Raw genomic sequence first — 19,461 nt, forward strand, 5'->3', positions numbered from 1 at the left:
ACAGTATCATTTGCTGGAATAGTAAAAATTCATAGCACCTCATGGTCCAGAAGGACCAGCCACAGCTGTGGTGCATGTACCCAACATTAGGAATACATGGAAAAAAACCAGGAACAGGCACAGAGAAGTGAGAACTCTGACTCAGAAAGATAACCTGATACTGCAAAGCAGATGTGGAGTGGGAAAGAAATGCAAATCCACCAACATAGAGAGGTATAAGATATAGTCAGCACCACACTGAACTGAGAGGGCAATATAATGGCACTGAAGGAGGAAACACTTCTCTAGTGAAAAGAAATAATCATCTCACTAGCAAAGGAAGGAGAGAGCTCCATGGGCACTCAAGAGATGTCTCCCCATTTCCCAAGCTCGCCAAAAGTCAAAAGAGACAAAACTGAGAACACAGCAAATGAGAAGCATGAGATCTCTGAACTAGAGGTGCTGCTTGCAGATAAGAACCAAAGTCTTCCACTAACAAGTGACACAAAATCAGAACAATGAAACATGGAAGAACACCGACTATAAGTGCATTTTATTTCTTCACTCATTTGCATCCTTCCCTTTCCAACATCAAGAACACAAGGGAGACTTTGCTCTATGCAGGGTCCTATTTTTGCAACAAATTTGCCTGCCAGTTGAGAAAAGACTATAAGCTTTCCAAGACTGAAAACTTCTCTAGTTCTAAGCATTGAAATAAAAATACCATGCTAGTAGAAACCCTCTTCATATGGAAGTCACCTCTTCATATAGCATCAGAAGAAAACATCCTAAAGTCTCCAGAGCATTTTGATGGCCAGTGTTAAGAGTACCTATAATTCAAAACCACTGCAAGACAATGAGCCATATGGGAATTATTTTATGAACTGTTAAAAACTTGCTCATTTGCATAAGATATAAGAAAAGAAACTAGAAATTAATTCCTTACTACTAGAAACCAGAATTCTGATTTTCAACTGAAAGGATAAGATCATACATTTCCAAATTACAAGACAAGGGCAGATAATTTAGTGCTGTTTCCATTTCTGAGAAGCAGAACAAATAACATCTATATTTATTTATAAAAGTCAGCATTTTGATTCTTGTAAACTCAGAGAAGTGAGTATCTCCTTGAAGCATTTCCAGCTACACAAAAACAGATCAATGTCCCTGAACTAAGAAACACAGCAGAAAGCCAAGGACTGTACTGGAACAAAGGCCACTTATCCAGGCATCATCATTTTCAGTATACACAAAAATTCCCAGAACACTTACAGTACTCTCTTCTCAAGAAAACAACTGAAAAAGTTTTGAGGAACTCCAGATTGTCAAGACCTGTTTTCACTGTTCTATAGCTTTCCTCAGTTTGTAAATAAAAGACTTTCTTCCTTTTACTTTTCCTACTTTAAACTTGTTAAAGTTATCCTGGGCAGTGACAGTAAAGATTATTATATCACAAAATTTAACTACAATTCTTTAAGCTCCATTAGCTCCTCAAGTACACTCACGTGCTTCCAGTCTTCAGTTTTCACTAGGTACCTACCCCTGTGGTATCTGATTTACTCAGAAGACCAACAAGGTGTGAGGCTTACCTCATTGAGAGTCTGCTGATGCAGACCACTGCCTCATGCTTGCATGCAGAGGTTTGTGGAAGTGGAGAAAGAGACAAATTTGGGAAAACAGTGATGACAGGAGTGAGGAAGAAATAGCCTCTTTCCTATTGCTTTTGTTCATTCTGTTGTTGGGGCCCTCTGAAATAGGAGGCACCAGAGGAATTACATTTCCTTTGTTCTGTATTTTTCCTTGATGCTGTCCTTCATTTCCTTTTCTTGCTGTAAAGGTTAGAGGAAGGGGAAAGCATTGTTACAGGGAATAAGGAGCCAGAGGTCTAAGGCAGCTGTGGATCTATTCACAAGAGGCAGGAGACTAAGAATTATGAAGAATTTAATCATCTGGGACTGATATTTTTCATGTATTTTTCTTCCAGTTATTAAAATTGATCATAACTACAGAGGAAACAGCTGCTACCAGGACAGACAGAAGAATCAATTTTGTTTTCATTTGGGGCTTTTTATTTGAAACTAATCGAAAGATTGGAACAACAGGATCTATAAAAGGGACCCAGAATAATACAATCTTCTGTTGATTTCAAGTCACATGTTACTTACATACAGAAACTATTTTATTTCAGTAGCTTATAGTCAGAATGATATTGATCAAAGGCACCTGCAACTGTCTTGGTTGCACATGCACTGCAGTAATTATGCATGCAAATGAGCAAAGTAGATATTTATGTGGTTGATCACCAGTATAATTACTATAACTGAATACACAATCATGGTAACTGTACACACAAATTACACATGCATGCAGCTTTAAAAACCAAGTGTTGCATTCATTGTCTCTATTTTGATAACATCCTATGGAAACACTTCTCCACTGGAAACAGTTAAAAAGTATTAACTTTTAAAAAGATGCACATTTATTCAACTGTCTACTGAACATTAAAAAAATATAACAATCCAGTAATTTTGTTTTCCAAGCTGATATATCAGCAAAATGTCACTACTGTCATAAGATTTACCAACTTTAAAAGAATAAAACATTTAAACATGGCCTCTTATTTCACCTTCTTATATGCATTTATTTACCTGCAACTTCATTAAGATATTAAAGGTGATTATTTGAAAAATAATGACCATAATTTTTAACCAAGAACTGAAAAATAATGACCAAAATTTTTAACAAGAACTGAATTAAATTTCCATTAGCTCATCACAACTCTAGAGATAAGTGGAAATATTTTTAAAGTTTGGATTTTTATCAATCTAAACACTTAAACTTGGATTTGACTATACTTTAGACCAGAAAAGTTGGTGCATTCAAAACCATACGAGGTATTTTTCTAAGGTACTTAAACAACGTATGCTTTCATGTCTCAAGCCCAGATTTTGATCCATACATATTTACATAAGAAACAATTTTGCATTTATGATTAAGTATTTCAAAAAATATGACAGAAGTAATAAAACATTTAGATATTGCTGTATTCTGGCAGATCACGACGTAGTCGTATTGCCTTCAGCTTCTCTACTTTGATTTTTGTTCGCAACAGTTCTTCTTCCAGTTGCTGCTTTCTTTTCAAACCATCCCTTTTTTCTTGGACATAAAGACCAATTTTTCTTTGGTTTTCTAATATAATTTGATGCTCCTCTTTCAGCATTTGTAACATCTGTGGGTCATATCCACACATCGGTCTAAAGCGTTCTCCAACCTCAAGCCTAAAAAACTCATCTCTTCTTGGTACAGGGGAAGGAGACATCATCACTCTCATATCAACTGAAGACACTGATGTTGAAGGAGACCTTTCCATAATGTGCACCAGCTGGTGTTCTTCCTCTTGCTCTAAGTTCTCATTTTGCTGTGAGTCTATAATCAGAGAAGGAGGAGGTTTGACATCCTCTTCCGACTGCAAGTCCATCATGACTGCCGCAGGATGGTGATCCAACATTGCCTGTGGTGAACTGGTACCAGCAATTGTTTCTTTATCGATACTAGCACTAGAACACACAAAATCATATTTAAATAATCCATTAAAAACTAATTTTAAAGGCATAGCTGTAAGTAACCAAAGCTTCATTTGAATACTACTCTGCTATCTATGCCTGGGACTTTATTACCTGAATACTACTTGTACCCCTCTTTCTACCACACTGACACAGCCCTGTCTTACTCAGATTTTATTGCTCTAAAGGCAATACAGAAAATAGAGACCTTGTCTGGTAGGCCCCTATGACACTGAAGAAGCAAAAAGGGGTATCAACAACAAATGAAAACATAATAAAAAAAAAAAAAAAGCAGCACCAAGTCATGCAAGTAACAGAGGAAAAAGTTTATATAATATGAAAGGTACTTTAAAAGGACATTAATTTAGATGGAGTGGACTATGGCAGAAACATTTCTATCTCCCAAACTTATTTGTCTCCCCCTACTTTAATGTGCTCCCTGTTTCTGATTCATGCACCTAGTACTTGGGAGTTTTTTTCAACATAAAATAATCACTAAATAAAATTACACAAAGAGCCTTGGGAGAAGAAACCAGAGCCTAAAAGACCTAAAAGACAACCCTTGCCAGTAGATTTGGGAACCAATCCTTGCTCCTTTTCTTTGAATCATCTATCTTAATATTTCTTCTGAAGCTTCAAGACACAGAAATGTTTCCATTAAGAACAGCCTATAGTTCTGTGCATTTCTTTTTTAAAGAACAACACCCACTTGACTCATCTGTCTTTGTGTAAATCCCTGAGTCAGCAGCATCTCAAATCATGATTTGGCATTGCATTGGCTTTGATGATAATGGTTCAAGCTGTTCCTGACACTTGTCTACCATCAGCTGTGTTTGAAACCCTACACTTCTGTACATCACTCCTTTATTCAGGTAATGCTTTTTTAAGCCAGATCAGCTTCTTGATCTATTACTGTACAGATCTACAAAGAATACTTGCAGCATGACTGGGATGGCAGTATAGAGTTACATGGGAACACGAATATATTAACTTGGGATTGACAGCCAAGTCAGCACACTCTCATGGCCAGGACGTTCTAAAACAGAGGCTATAACTGGTGGTTGCAGACTCAAAACATTTTTGAACCCTTCAAAAACTGCTGCTAGCAGTCAAAGGCAGCAAGTGGATCCACGGTTAACGTAATGTTCATAGATGCTCCTCAGTCCTGGAGGACTTGAGTCACCTTCTTAAATCTGGGGGTGAGCAATGGAGTTTTTCTACACCTTAAAATGCCTTCAGAGCCCTACAAGCCACACACTGAGAAACTATCTGATTGTTAAAACACCATCCTGGTTAGTAAGAGATGTGGGTTCAAATTCCCAGAAGCAAAGAAGAAACGTAATTTATACATCCTGTTCTCACACAAATGAACTACCTATTTAATGAAAAGGTAGCATGATCCTAACCTCTGGTTCTCCCATGGTCTTCAAAACTCTGGGTTTAAAAGAAATAAGCAATCATAGCTGCAGTTTCTGAAGGATCCTGACCTAGCCTGCCATCCATTAACATGAAAATGCATTTTCTATAATAAAAGCATGAAAGTTTCTCAATACTCAGTTGCAAAAAGACCCATCAGGGTCAGAGCAATATATTTTCCAAAAATAAAGCCTGTCAACCACACAAACTATTTAAACTTAAAATTCTTTAAAAACTACTGTCCATCTGAAGCAGGTATTGAAAACTGACCTTTCATTAATCCCCTGCAGAAAAAAACAAGATAATCTTAATTCTATTGACTGTTACCTGAGCTGCCTACAGAGTATCAATTATATCACCTTACTCCCTTCTACCTCACGCCACAAAGTTTCACTTTTTCCTACATGCTTCTTTCTCACATTGTTTTAGTCCTCTCAGCATCGGAAGCATTATCCTGCACACAAATTTTCACTTGTTTTCCCCTGTGCTGAGTGCAATTCTGAGTTTTCCCCCTATTCACAACCACAGCTTCTAATAAAGCTTCTCTCCTTCTTATTTGCTGGCTCCTGGCCAGCTTCTAGCCTGAGAAAAGTGGAAACAACCAGCAGGAGAAGCAGGTCATTCTGACAAAAGGAAATGGAGAGAGAGAAGAAAGAGAAAGTAAGAGAGGTTCAACAGAGGAAAGAAAGGTGAGATTTTGTGTAGCATAGACTAAAGCCTCTAAACAGTGGAAAAAAATCCAGCTCTTAATAGTGTAATCCACACAGAACTAAAAAAATTACCAGATCTTCAGGTAACTCTGATGAGGCTTGTTTTTTTTGTGGGGTTTTTTTTTTTGTTTTTTTTTTTTTTTTTGGTTTTTTTTCCCCTTAGTCAGCCTCTTAAGTGGAAAACAATTAGACAGCAAGAGAGAAAGAAGGAATTGAGAAACAAAAGAGCTGCCTGTATGGTGATTACTAATGTTGTTTCTGACAACTTGACTGAAAGAAAGACAAACAACAGTTACCACAATTGGGGCATGGTGTTTATAACCCTGCAGGCACCCATGATTCACCAGGTTTCATTTAATCAGAGAGAGCTAGAAATTCCTTAAAGGTGCGATTAAGAATTTGGGCTCGTTATAAGTCATATTTCCCTCCTCCAAAACCTAAGTCATATCCTGGTGAATTAAAACCCAGCACTGGGTTTATAAAATTAGAATAAAATGCAACTCAGAGAACTATCAAATAATTACGTATTTGGGCAGGGAAAAAAATAATCTTGTAAATTATGTTCTTTTCCTTCAGCCCACAGTGTAGTGGCTGTTCCCAGGAACAACCATTTTGGGTAAGCAGTAATCAAGTCAGTGTTCCCAGACCCATAAAAAACTGCAAAAATTGTTTACAGGAGACAAACTATGGAGATCATTAGCTCTTAATCATTCACTAAAAGCGTCAGTGCTTTTTATAAGCTGATCTACAAACTAAAGTTCTCACACTATGGTTTTTTCCCCCTCCTTACAAAAGTTGGTAGCCAAGACACTGCAACCTTTATTAGCGCAATTAAAAGCCTCATTTTGTTCCAGAGAATTCTTTGGAATGGTTCCTCCAGGGGCATTCATCAGGAGCAGCAGCACAGTCCAGTTGCTTTAGACTTCTTTACGCAAAGGACCCACAACAGAATATTTTTAGAGCATCTGGCATGTTGGGATTTAGACAATTGTTACCATTCAGTTCAACCAGTGGCACCATGAATCCAATTCAGCGAGTGTGCGCATGCCAGCTTTTCTTAGAGTGTTACGCTGCTGCACTCACTATCAGTATATCTGATTAAAATACGGAAAGTTCGCTTCCCATTAATCTGCTTGGGAAAATAAGAAAAATCAGAGCTTTCTCTGGGTTGCTGGGGAGTTATTTGACTTCCCTCCCCCACTCCCTAGCTTAGTTTTTGTATCTGGAGGAACCAAAATCCGACCCAGGCATTTTTTGATCCCTCAAGGACCAATACAGAACCAGCAGAGTGTTGCAAGTCAGATATGAGGGGCATTAGCCAGCTGTGGGAGAAAGCCTGCACAGTGCCTGCCTGTATTATGTCTGGCTCAAATCTAGACAGTGTGTCTCACTTTACTGAGCAGTAAAAAAAAGAAACCTTGCAAAAAAAAAAAAAAGAAAACTTCTACTGCTGTACCTCTCAGTTTCTCTCTGTATTTAAACTATCTCACATACGACACAGAACTGCTCGGAGTTTAGACTGCAATTAGCTTTGCTCCAGCTTCAGGGAACCATCGTCAGTACAAGAAAAGTATAATTTAAAAAAACATTTGCACTCACAAAGGCACTGCAGTGTGGAGAATCAATTTTTTTTTTTCCTTTAAAGGGTTGGGATTAGCTAAAACATAACATGCAAACACCAAAGTAAATGAGAGAAAAAAGGTGAATAAGGTTTCTTAGCTCTGTGAACTAACTTTATTAAAAATCCTATATAAACTGGTAACAGTTCCATATGTTGCAAAATGACTGCAGTATTACCTTAAATGGAGGAGAATAGCCATCACTTTGCCAGTGTTTGAATAATCTGCCTATTAAAAGGTAGGGGAGGGGTAGAGGTTGGAGCTACTATTTCTCTTTGATTCTCTCTTAACCCTCACTTTCCAGAGTATGACAAAGACTCTGAAACAAGCTTTGAAAGAGCTGAAAAAAAATGAATGCAATGCTAAGTCAACATAAAGCTTCTCATAAAACAACAGCAGTATTATTTTTGTCATTGCTCCCCATTTGGGAATTTTCTCTGATAAACACTTCCTTTAGGTGCCTGAGCACAAGCAAAAGCATTACAAAGTAGATAGGAGGCGCCATAATTTTCATTCAGTAACAAAATAAAAAGAATTGTCTCACCTTTGAACACCGCTCCTGTCTCTTAAACACACATTGGAAATCTGTGGAATCATTTCCACAACTTTCTTGGTTGGCTCGGAAATGCTGCTTTTACAATCTGAGTGAGTCTCCTTTTGCTGCAATAGCTCCTGTTTGGCATATTCTTTGAGCCTCTTGTACAGCGTGCGCAGGCCCTGTGCAGTACGAGGAGGGCGATCTACTCCGATGGCATTGTAGTTATCAGCTATAATATCCCAGCATTTGTTTTTTTCCACTATTACAGAATGCTTATTGGTATGTTCCTCGAGAATTTTAACATACGGCTTCACGAGTTTTAGCAAATCGAGCTTTTCAGATAAGGTAAAATTAGAAGATCTGGCCTTCCCAACCATTGTTATCTTTGAATTAAGGAAGCCGTTCCTGGAGCCACCATGCAGTCCCTAGCTCTGCTCAGCTCTTTTTCACAAACAGAAAAAGATCAGGCTTAACTAGGCTAGTCTCATTTAGGCCCACGCCTACAAGGGAGGGTTTATTAAAATTCCTTCAGCTTAAGCTGACGCAGGTTCAGGAAATCTGCTTAAGCCAAGCCTGACCTACATAAGGCTTCAGACTGAAGAAGGCGAGAAGAAACAAGCAAAATACACTTTTGTATGAAGAGACCAGACATATGCAGGATTTAAAAACATAAAGGTTTAAAGATTAGCACGTTACCCAGCTAAAAATTACCTAATTTAGCTGGAGTAACAAGCTCTGACACATCTCCCAGCTCCCTCACACAATCTCAAACTGAAACCGTGCTGGAGATGATTTTAGGTGTAACGACGTCCCCCCCAAAAAAGCAACAATTGCTTTGTGCGAGGCAGGGCGCGTTACGGGGAGCGGGAGGCGAGAGGCGGCGGCGCGTGTGGAGAGAGCCCCGGCAGAGCCCCCGGCGCCATTTGCATAGAGCTGGTCCTGCTGTCAGTCACTGCGGGGCGGCATCTCCCCCAGCCGGCTGGTTACGCTCAGGCTTCGCCGCAAAGCTCGGCTTCTCCCGGACTTGGCAGCCGGCGACAGCCACCGGCACGGGGGCTTCTTAAAGAGCCCGCTGCGCTCCCCGGCCGAGCTCCGGCGCCGGAGGAGCGGCACGAACGCCTCGGTGCGAGCGGGCCCCGAGCGCCGCCGCGCCGGCCCTGAGGCGGCTCCCGGGCGAGCCACGGCTTCGCCCCTCGGCCGGGGCTGCGAGCCGGCACCGCAAGGGCTGGCCCTGCCCGCGGTCGTGACAGATTACCGAGTGCGTTACAGCGTGTGGATACTGGGGTTTTCATAATATCCACCAGCAAACAACTGACTTTTATTATATTTATCCAGGCGTTTTTTCAGGATAAAAAAAACCCCTGATTTTTATTAACAAGATATGCCTCCATTCCTAATGTTTGCTCAACAACGTATCACCTTAAAGCAAGCCTTCACATAAAAACGCATGCAAGGCTTTAAATTTCTGTGTTCTAAACTAAAGCAACAAATTGGAGAAAGAGAAAACCCAGTAGACAGAAGGAAAGGTGTTCTCAAGTACAAAAAGCAAAAACTAAGTTTGAAAAATGACATACTCCACTGAAAGCGTCCGGAGGGTGGAAACAAACACCACTTGAGATAGTGGCAACAGCTTCCTAAGCTTAACATGTCCAGCCTTGAAAACAAGGGAGCCTAGAAGCAGGGGGAAGGAAAGAGAAATAATTATAGCTTGAAATATCCTAAGGCTATAAAGATCTAGGTATAAACTTGTTTGCTCTAAGGGGAAAAATCCCAAAGCAGACACAAGCCGCATTCAAAACAAGAAATTTGCACTAAACAAAGGAAGACTTTTAACTGCTAAAAATCAATTAGCATTTAGAATAATAAGCACTTTTGGAACCATTTCTAAGACTTGGCTTGTCAGTACCACCTAACAAAATTGTGACCAGTCCACTTCACTGGCATTGCTTTCAAGCCAAGATTAAATAAAGCATTTTATAGTCTGAAGCCTATTACACTTAAATTTGAGAAACAAAATACTGTTGCGGTTAGAAGCACTGTATGGAAACCATAACTTATAAACACCTAATCCTTTCCTATTTCCCCTCACTTTGCACTTTACTAATATTAAGAATATAAAGCTGGTGATTAGAGTTTTGGGTTTTTTAAATTTATGTTCTTAGTTGTTCTTCAGTAACTGAACAAAAATTGGATGTGCTTCACGTAGTTCAGAGTCTGGCAGTATCAGCATTGAGGAGTCACAGGTGAGCCTACGCTGCACCCTCCACTGCTGGAGCAGTTGTGCAGTGCCCACCCAGACTCTTGACTTTTTAGAGACAAAAATAAGTCAGTGATTAAAGGCTCCTCCCCACAGACACAAAGAGCACAGATGAACAGTGTGGGGCAGAGGAACCTTAACAAACCAAATTAAAGAAACCAAGCCCTCAGTCCAGCTGCTTCCAGGCCCCAGGGACAAGAGAGACCCAGAGTCCACAGGAGAGGCTCTCTCTAGAGCACCTCACAGACACAAGGAGGGGGTTACTGGGTATGGGACTCACTGTGGGTATGGGTTACCCCACTGGGTATGGGACCCATTGTGAGATGCCAGAAAGAGTATTTTGGGATTGCAGAAGGCAGTACAGGATGTTTAGAGGAAGAACTGAAGGCAACACAAGGGATAGTGAACCATGAAAGTGGTTTGGGAAAGAACAAGCATAGAAGGATGCTGGGAGGAGGGGCCAGGTGTATGTAAGCAGGTGGCTGCCCAGTATGGTTGTTCAGCCATGCCCTGGGCCTGAGCACTGCAGATTGTCCTGTCGGCTTGCTAACTACATTTGTAACTGTTTTCCATTGGGTGTGACCATGTACAGAAACACAGATGCCAGCAGCTGGAGCTGTACCACCACGGGTGGCAGGGACCCAGGGTGCCTGAGGCACCAGAAGGCAGAGGCCGGAGCCCAGGCACACGGCCTGGATACCTGTGCCGGTGTGTGACCTCGGGCAAACTCCAAGCCAGACCAGCCATGCAGAAGGCTTGGGAGCCGAGCAACCATGAGTCTGGGCCAGATGCTGCAGAGACCAGAAGGTCTGAGATTTGGCTACTGGAGGGACACCAGGACACCTGAGGCCAGGTCAGACCAGCTACCAGAGACCCAATGAGTGTTTGTCTGTCAGCTGGGAGACCAGGGGATCCAGGCACCAGTAACTGACCACAGTAAGAATTTAAGGCCTCCTGCTGGAGGATCCATATTGTAGACATAAGCATTTGCCACAAATAAGCTTTCCTCACAGTCAGCCTGCGAATGGAAAGGATGAGGCCATTGAAGCTGCTTGTATGTGCGTGAGTGCTGAAGGTTTTGATTCTGTCTGTATATACACATATAGTGTGCACATGTGCCTCTTAAAGATACATCCTTGTGGTCCTGGCCATGAGGAGCTGCAGCAGTCTCCTCTATAATGGGCTACCAGATACAGCAACTCCCAATATTAGACTTATCTAAACTTGTATTACTTTATTACCTTAGTGCTTAATGTTGCTAGAGAAACTAAGTTTCCACACTAATGTAATTATAGCAAAATACTGCTATAAAGTTTTCTTTTGAGCAAAAGCCCGATGAAATGCCTGAATTACATATTGTTCTGCATGAGTGTAAAATAACCCTTGTAAAAAATGAAGCTGGCTGCCAACCAAGATTTTTTTCCTTCCTATTTTTTTTCCCTTTTTAAAATAGTTCTGCTCATCCGCCTAAGGTTATATCAGTGCTTGGATGAGAAATCACAGAATGTGAAAAGCCTGGATATTAATGATACATATAGACATCTTCAAGCTAAAACAGCAGGTGTAGCTCCAAGACAATTAAAAAAACCAAAGATGTTGCCACAATCCATCCTTCATCCTACACCTTCCACCAACACTTGGACTTATGCAACACAGTGCACAGCCAGTTCAGCAAGATGATCTAGCTACAGAATAATCTATTTATTTTGCAAGCATTAGAATTTAATGTGATTTTAATAATTGGTTTAAGTCAGCATAGATGTGGTACATTGTCAAAACAGTCATTTCTGCCTCCCCCCAACCGTGTCATGTTCCTGCCCCTTAACTGTGCTGATATGAGCACTCACAAACCTGGACAATTCATATTAATAATTTTTTTCTGAGCTGGGTTAGTTTTAATCACCAGCAGTTCTCTAATCCAGTATGCCACAGGACAAATAGCTCACAGAAATAAATATATTGAAAAAGCTTCTTCAGACTCTATTTGGATCATTGTGGGGTGAATTGCAAACCATATTCCTAAAGACGTGTATTACCACAACTGAGGAAACAGCAAACCACAGGTACCAGGAGAGAAATTCTGCTCACCATTGAAGAAAATAAACATATATGCACCCCTTGCATCACTTCACTGCCTTCTATACCTCCTGATTTTGCTGTGAAAAAGTCTAGAATTAATACCAGAAAATGATACAAACAGCATCCTGCAGAACTATAGAGAAGAATGAATAACAGCTATAATACAGTCAGGAATTAAAGTAGCCAAATCACTATGGATTGCTGAAAGAGCTCAATGGCCACAAATTTTACAAGTGATAGGTTTGTATCACAGCCACTAACTCCATCAAGTGGCCCATGCAAATTTAGACACTTTATAAGACAGAGCACCCTGAAAAGGAGAATGTCTTAAATCAGGGGAGCATTTTGGAGGGAGAGGGAGGATCTTTTGTCACACAGAAGTGAGGAAGAATCTCTCCATGACAGACTTAAAAAAAGGAATCACTCAAAGGTACATGAGACAAATGGAAAAAGACATTTGAGAAAACTGAGGATGCCCTAAGAAATAATGTGTATTGAAAGATGCCATTTGGAACAGAGAACAAACATGAATGTTGAAAGGAATTACACCCGTTTAAGTGATTCAGGCTGGGACCTTCTAGTGCAAAAAATATCAAATCACCAGATTGTTAAGCCCTGTGAATGTGTTCTGCCCACAAAGTGGTAGCCCCAGGATAAGTCTGAAGGACTCCTGTGCCTATTTAGTAATACGCAAGCAAACCAGCTCTGCAGAAACCTGGGGTTAGCATGTGCAATCACCTAGGAGCCTGAAAATCCTCGAGAAGAAGAGGATGATAGCAAGATTTGAATCAAAGCTAAAATGGAACCCTGGCAACCCTGTGCTTACAAAAAAAAATGTAGAAAGATTCAGCAGCTAGGATAGGGTATGTTACAGATCACTGAATATACTAGGCTATTATGGAAGTGGAAACATTTGGCAAGTATCAAGGCAGTTGCTTACCCTTGCAAATGAATTTGGCAGCTGCATAAGATGAGTGTCTATAGGTAGTAAGGGCTGCAAAACTTCCATTAGGTCATCATATAGTCCTCTCTACTGACACAACAGCAAGACAGTGCCAAGTCATTCGATCTGCTTGTCTTTAACAGCCTGCTGAGCAAAGGGTGGATAAGAAAACTTTAAACTCAGAAGGTTTCTCGCAGGGGCAGTTGTTTCATGAGCAGTGTTGTTTCATGAGCAGTGTAAGGGTTGCAGGCATTAATCACAAAGGAGAGGGTTGAAGATGACAAAGATTTGTGAACCAAAAGTTGTAATATAACTTTACCTAGAAGTTACAGTGCTTAAATACATTCACACTAGACCCTTTAGAAATAATAATTTTAGGTCATTTGTGTTTCAAATGGCTTTCTCATGTCACTTGATTTTTTCTCCTCATCTTCATCAGCACTTTCACCATCAGTTTTATACTTTATTGTTCTTATCTTTGATGTACCTGGACCTCTCAGACCACTCCTTTCCTTTCTCCTGAACAATTATTTCTAAACTTCTGTCCGGTGTAGGATGTGAGACAAATAAGGCAAAGCTTTACCTCTTTTCTTTGTCCTGCATCTATTTTTGTGATCAGCATCTAGCATGTATTAACTTCCAACCTCTAACAGTTCTTGAAACTGCTGCAAGAACAAGGGTTCTAGCCTCCTTCAGAGCTCTTATCAGCTAAAATTCCAAGCATAAAAAATAAATACAATTCTGTCCCCTCTGCTGATATAAGGGCATTCTCTCAACATTTAGCCCACTAAAATGGGGAATATATGAATTAGACAATTAAAATGCCCTCCATGCCAAATTTTAAAGAATTTATCTTCATCTGAGTGTGCCATTCCAAAACCCACACATTCAGACCAGTAACCATCCTTCAAACTAAGTTTGGCTTAAAGCTACAGGACTCTATAATAATATGTGACTGTACAGCTCCATTAATTAGCTCTTCACTTTATAAGTTGTGTCCTTAAAAACAGAAAAGCTAAGAGCCCCATTACTTACAAATTAAGAAATGCATCCATTCCTAATACAGGCTTATACCTTCTCTGATCCTCTCTTACAACAAGCTTTTTGATGACTAATTGAAAGCAGCTGAGAAATATAGAAAGGTTTGAAAGTATGATTTTCCCAGAATATTTTCCCTAAATTCTTCTTCACTAGCAAGATAGCCCCTAGGAACAGAAATAGTGTAAGAGAAGCCAAGTTTCTGCAAGTTTCCTGTTTTGTTCAGAGAGAGATTAAAATTTTTGAGATTATGCTTTTACATACTATCCTGAAAATCCTGTGCACTATTCCCTGCACTTGACAGAGAAACAGCTTTCTCCATTCTTCTAATCTTGCTCAGTGGATGTTTTGAAGACAGTGAGATAACCATCTTATCATTATCTTGTTGGCTCAAGAAAAGGGATATTGTGACAAAGCTTCTGTTTGAAGGAAAACTTAAGGCCCAAAGCCAAAAGCTGGGACTGAACTCTAGTTAGGCTGACACGGCAACAAAGGGGATCCAAACAATGAGCACAGCCACAGAAAGATTTGACAACCAGCTTTGAAGGCATTCAGGCCTAGTCTGTCATAATACTCATGACAGCTCAAAAAAACCCCTCCCAGTTCCCTTCAGTAAGGCATTTCTTGTCCCCCCACCTGATAGCTGTGTTCCTTCATCTTCTCTTAAGTCCCCCTTTGTATCTATTGGAGACAGGAGAGCTGGGAATATGCACACTCACCAACTCCCCACACTCCAAGCTAGAACTTTACAAAGGGTGAGAGAAAGGAAAATAAAGACGTGAGAAAATGTGAATAGCCATGCATTTCTCTTTTTCGCCCATCTTACATTCGTATAGCCTGGTAGCATATTTTGAAAATCAAAAAAGTAAGAAGAAACGATGTGTACAGCTCCCCTCAGAATGGATGAGGGAATAGAAAGAATTATTACTGATAAACCTGAATTCTTTAAGATAATCTCTATGTAGGGTATTTTTCAAGTGCCTCATTTTTAAAGTTACAGTATTGGATAATTTCTTTTTCTGTATATTGCAGACTGTATGCTGTGTGCCTGCATACAACTCTAGGGAGCTAAACTGTAATAAATATATTGGGATAGTAAGTCCATTTCCCAACATATCCCCTCCCAGCCCTTGGAAAGTGATGTTTGCTTTAGATCTGCAGTTTCCAAGCAAACCTCTCTTTCTGCAAGAGTATTTAAGTCTTTCTGCTTGTTTGTTTATAAATTTTTACTTTCAATAACTTAATACCTTTTTTTAAAAATGCATGAAAGACTATTATCTTTACATGGAGCACAGCTTTCTTCAAGAACAAAAAGAACCTGAAAACTTATATTTCTGATTGTAAAGAAGCAGCCACAGTTCCATTTAAGAGACAAGTTACTACTGTGAATCTTTCATTTTAATCCCTCCAATTTCCTTGGAAAATACTGAATATCTTACATCCAATATAATTCGTTTTCTTTATTTTCTGATCATGTAATACCTTTCTGATTTCTGGTTTCCTTCCCCTCTCCTTCATTATCTTCATTAGCTCAAATGCAAAGCACATTTAACTGGGGCAAATTAAAAGTACATTTCTCTGCCAATTCACTGCTCTTTTCTCCAATGTGTGAATATCCTGGTTATATCATCTATAATTACATAAAGCCTAGTTATTCATATAACAGCAAGATATGATCATACCAAATTATAAATTAACTGTGGAAATATCCCACTAGAATTATGCAAGTCTGAATTTGTTTTACAGCAGCATTGCAGGCGGCTGCCCCATCCAAGAAAGCAGTTTTGCAGTTGCTGAACGTTATATGAGATGTTGCCTTTGGTGGTGAAGCTGCTGTAAAGTTCCTTCTTTCCATCTCACTCTTGGAGGCTAATTCTACTAGCACTGTGTAGCTCAGCACTCAGCTGGGGGGAATCCCAAATTCAAGATGAATAAACACAGTTAGGAATGTGACAACAGCCCAGGGAACACCAAGTGTGCACAATCAGCTGGGGAAACACTCGGGAAGGCCTTAAGACAGCAGCAGAGTAGAAGACATCATTTCACATCCCAAGGAAGAGCACCAAGTAAAAGGTGTTTTCTTGAGGAGATGTCAAAGAATCCCAAAGCTACAGAGCACAAAACACAAGATCCACTGTGACTGATCTATAAATGAACACTTCTGGAACCAGCATCCAATCAGATATGGACAATTTATCAATGTATTTACATCGTCCCGTCCAGTTTTATTAACCAGTCTCCATCTCTTGAGATGGACTGATCAAACAGGTACAGATGGCACCTAAACAGTAAAGAAACTATCCTGAATTGAGAATAAACTTTTCTATAAATTTGTCTGTTCACTATTATAAACTTTTCTTCTAGAACATTGCAGGGAGAAGGAGAACATTTTAAATCATAAAGATCAGAGTAACTTGATACTATTTTGAATAAGAAATTACAACAAAATGTATAGACTTGTAAAATATTACTTGTGAACAATGCACTGATAAATTACTTACATTCAGGCATCCAGTCACATCTTAGCTGTTCTAAGATGCGCTTGGTAATTATTAAGAGCTACAGATAATTATGGAGTATCTTTTACCCAAAGATTTAACTACTTTACCAGCTGTTTATTAAACATTTAAAGGACACAGAGAACTGCAGCTACACATGCAGCTCCACCACTAAAGCAGACTGACTGAAATATCTTTTATAGTTAATCTGTGAAGTGCATCAACAGAAATTAAAGTAATACTTGCACTTTTGCAGATATCAAAGTAATTCTAGAAATAATCTGCTTCATTATGAGATGCCAGCGTGCATGTTTTTAGCTCTGTTACTAGAAACAATAAGTAGGCAGTTAGACTGAAACGGGACAATATGAAAGTCCTGAAAATAAAATTTTTTAATCCTCTGACTAAAAGTGACAGGTAATTGATTGCTACTGTCATAAATGAATAGTGGATTTTTTCTTAATATTCACATTTATTGGTTAAAAAGACTTCATTGATATCAAGTGATAAGAGATATCAGACAGACCTGTAACTCTGTTCTAGAAAGCTGAAGGAACCACATTATGAAAAATGAAGCTTAAGTATGCAAAGCATCCAAACCTTACAGATGAATGTAGTCAGTAAACATTAACATTCTAGAGATGATAGAGAAAATATATTCAAAACTGTATGCAAATAATAAGTACAGTTGATATTATCATAAAAGACATTCAGAAACATCTATTTAGAGACATAGGGTGAGCACATTAACCCTGTTATGAAATACAGTTATGATTTGTTCTCATTGTTAGCTCAAAGATAGTATCTGACCATGACTTCTGGCAAAGTTCCTCTTGGAAGATGCATTAGCAGATGTTAGTGATGGATGAAAAACAAGGTACTCTTTAACCAAAAACCAACCAAACAGGTGGTGAGCTGTAACAGAACAAAACTCTTTATCCATTCTTTCTGTTCACCTACATCCGGTTCAAACAATGAAATCTCAGTCCCACTGGAATGCTGTGTCTTAGTGTTCAGGTGAAAGAGATGTTCATTTCCACACACAAAATAGTAAGCCCAAAGGGCAAAACACAGCAACATTCTCCTAGGTTAAAAGTACCAACAGAAAGTAAGCTGTAAACTCAGATAATGAACATAAATTAAATTATGTTTGCTTTACACAAATAAATATATGTTAAATCCTTAAATTGAAGGAAGGCAAACGTGGGTAAAAAGCTCAGTTCTTGCCAATCCTGCTTACTAGCAATACTGAGGAGATACTAAGCATAGTTTAGGGATCTGCCTGTCCATTGTTTCTTCAAATGCAAATTACTAGTATTTTCTTGTTATTGCTAATAGAACCTCAGAATGTCATGAGGACAAGTAGAAACCAAGCACTCGAGAGGTACAATAATATCCTTCCAAACACATTAATGGTTTTGTTTTCAGTTACTGGTAAATAGTTTAGGAATGTTTAAGTAATTTTCATTTTCAAAGAGCATACACACTTAGCTGAATTTTTTGGAGGCATGTGAAAAAAAGTATTAATGACAATGTCAAATAAATCCCAAAGATCCATTGTGTGAACAAGTATTATATTCTGAATACAAAACAAAGATACCAAAGAGATTGCCATGTTCATTTCTCTTAAAAAGAAGCAAATACCAATTCTTAAAGGAGTAGTAAAGTTCATTTTCCTACAAAGGAACATGTAACATTATTTTCCAGTACTCAGAACGTATAATCACAAGTCATTAACTGCCCAACAGTTCAAACACTCCTAAAATTACAACACATACATAGGTTTCATTCAACTGTTGCTACAAACTTACTAAATGTCTCTGGAAATACCTCATCTCACAGAATTTCAGAGTTCCTTGCACTTCACTTTCATTAATGACATTTTAGTGAAAAGGGTTTTTTTTAAAAGATGCTTAGAAAAACAAATATTTTTTAAGCCAGATATGCTATAATTTTAAGATTGATTCCATCTACTAAAATCCTTACTTGTCTGCTCCAAAAAACGGACACCATGTGTCAGATAACTGAATTTTGTTGGGTTTTTTTTTTGGGGTGTTTTTTTTTGGGGGGGGGATTTTTTGGTTTTTTTTTTTTGAAAGAATGCACAGCATTTTCAGGGCTGGGTTTCAGAAAGATTAGGTCTATGAACAGTGCAGTTGTCCAATGGTTCACAGGTGTTTCAAAAGAATTTCAATGGAACCTAGGGTATTTATTTACACATTCCACTGCTGCACTGGAAACCCAAACACAGCAGCTTTCGGTGTGATGTATAACTATCAAATTATTTGTCATCTGCATTAAATGATATGGAGACCAAAATAATGCATACACACAGACTTTTTCAATCTTAAAATTATTTTAATGCCCCTTTAACAGAGAAGTATGAGGCTCCAGAGACTGACAGTCAAATATAATTCCATTACAATATTGATAATAATAAAAACCCCCAACTGACTCTAGCTTTTACAACTGGTTTCCATTACTTCTGAATCTCATACCAAAGCCAGCTTTGACAAAACAATTTAACTTCACACTACAAAGAAGGTTATGATTTACATAATCAATGTAATCACTACATTAGCTGTAATGAATAGCAGACTAAAGTGACATAAAGGGCAGAAACTGTCTTGGAAAATATAAGTTTTTAAAAAATTACTTAAGATTTAAGGAAGACTCAATACAGGTTTGTTTTCTCACTACAGTGCTCTCCTCACCAGTGAACCTGAAGGCAATAACTAACATTGACATTAGACTTCCTTGTTTTATAGCACATTTCATGACAGTTTTTCAAAGGCTTGCCGGGCTAGCCTCATTCTGCATG

At 39.0% G+C, this 19,461-nt stretch overlaps 2 protein-coding genes across 2 annotated transcripts in view; both read right to left on the reverse strand.

Moving 5' to 3' along the window:
* RAD54B (RAD54 homolog B) overlaps nucleotides 1-19,461 on the reverse strand; it is a 63,622-nt gene that overhangs the window by 37,320 nt on the left and 6,841 nt on the right. The gene's annotated exons all lie outside the window — the stretch shown is intronic.
* Nucleotides 2,026-8,808, reverse strand: FSBP (fibrinogen silencer binding protein). Its single transcript, XM_059863844.1, has 2 exons — nucleotides 7,832-8,808; nucleotides 2,026-3,536 (listed from the first exon to the last, which is right to left on the reverse strand). The coding sequence occupies exons 1-2, from the start codon at nucleotides 8,200-8,202 to the stop codon at nucleotides 3,011-3,013; spliced, it is 897 nt and encodes a 298-aa protein (XP_059719827.1). The 5' UTR covers nucleotides 8,203-8,808; the 3' UTR covers nucleotides 2,026-3,010.

The sequence above is a fragment of the Haemorhous mexicanus genome, chromosome 1 (assembly GCF_027477595.1).
Source record: "Haemorhous mexicanus isolate bHaeMex1 chromosome 1, bHaeMex1.pri, whole genome shotgun sequence".
Classification (NCBI taxonomy): Eukaryota; Metazoa; Chordata; class Aves; order Passeriformes; family Fringillidae; genus Haemorhous; species Haemorhous mexicanus.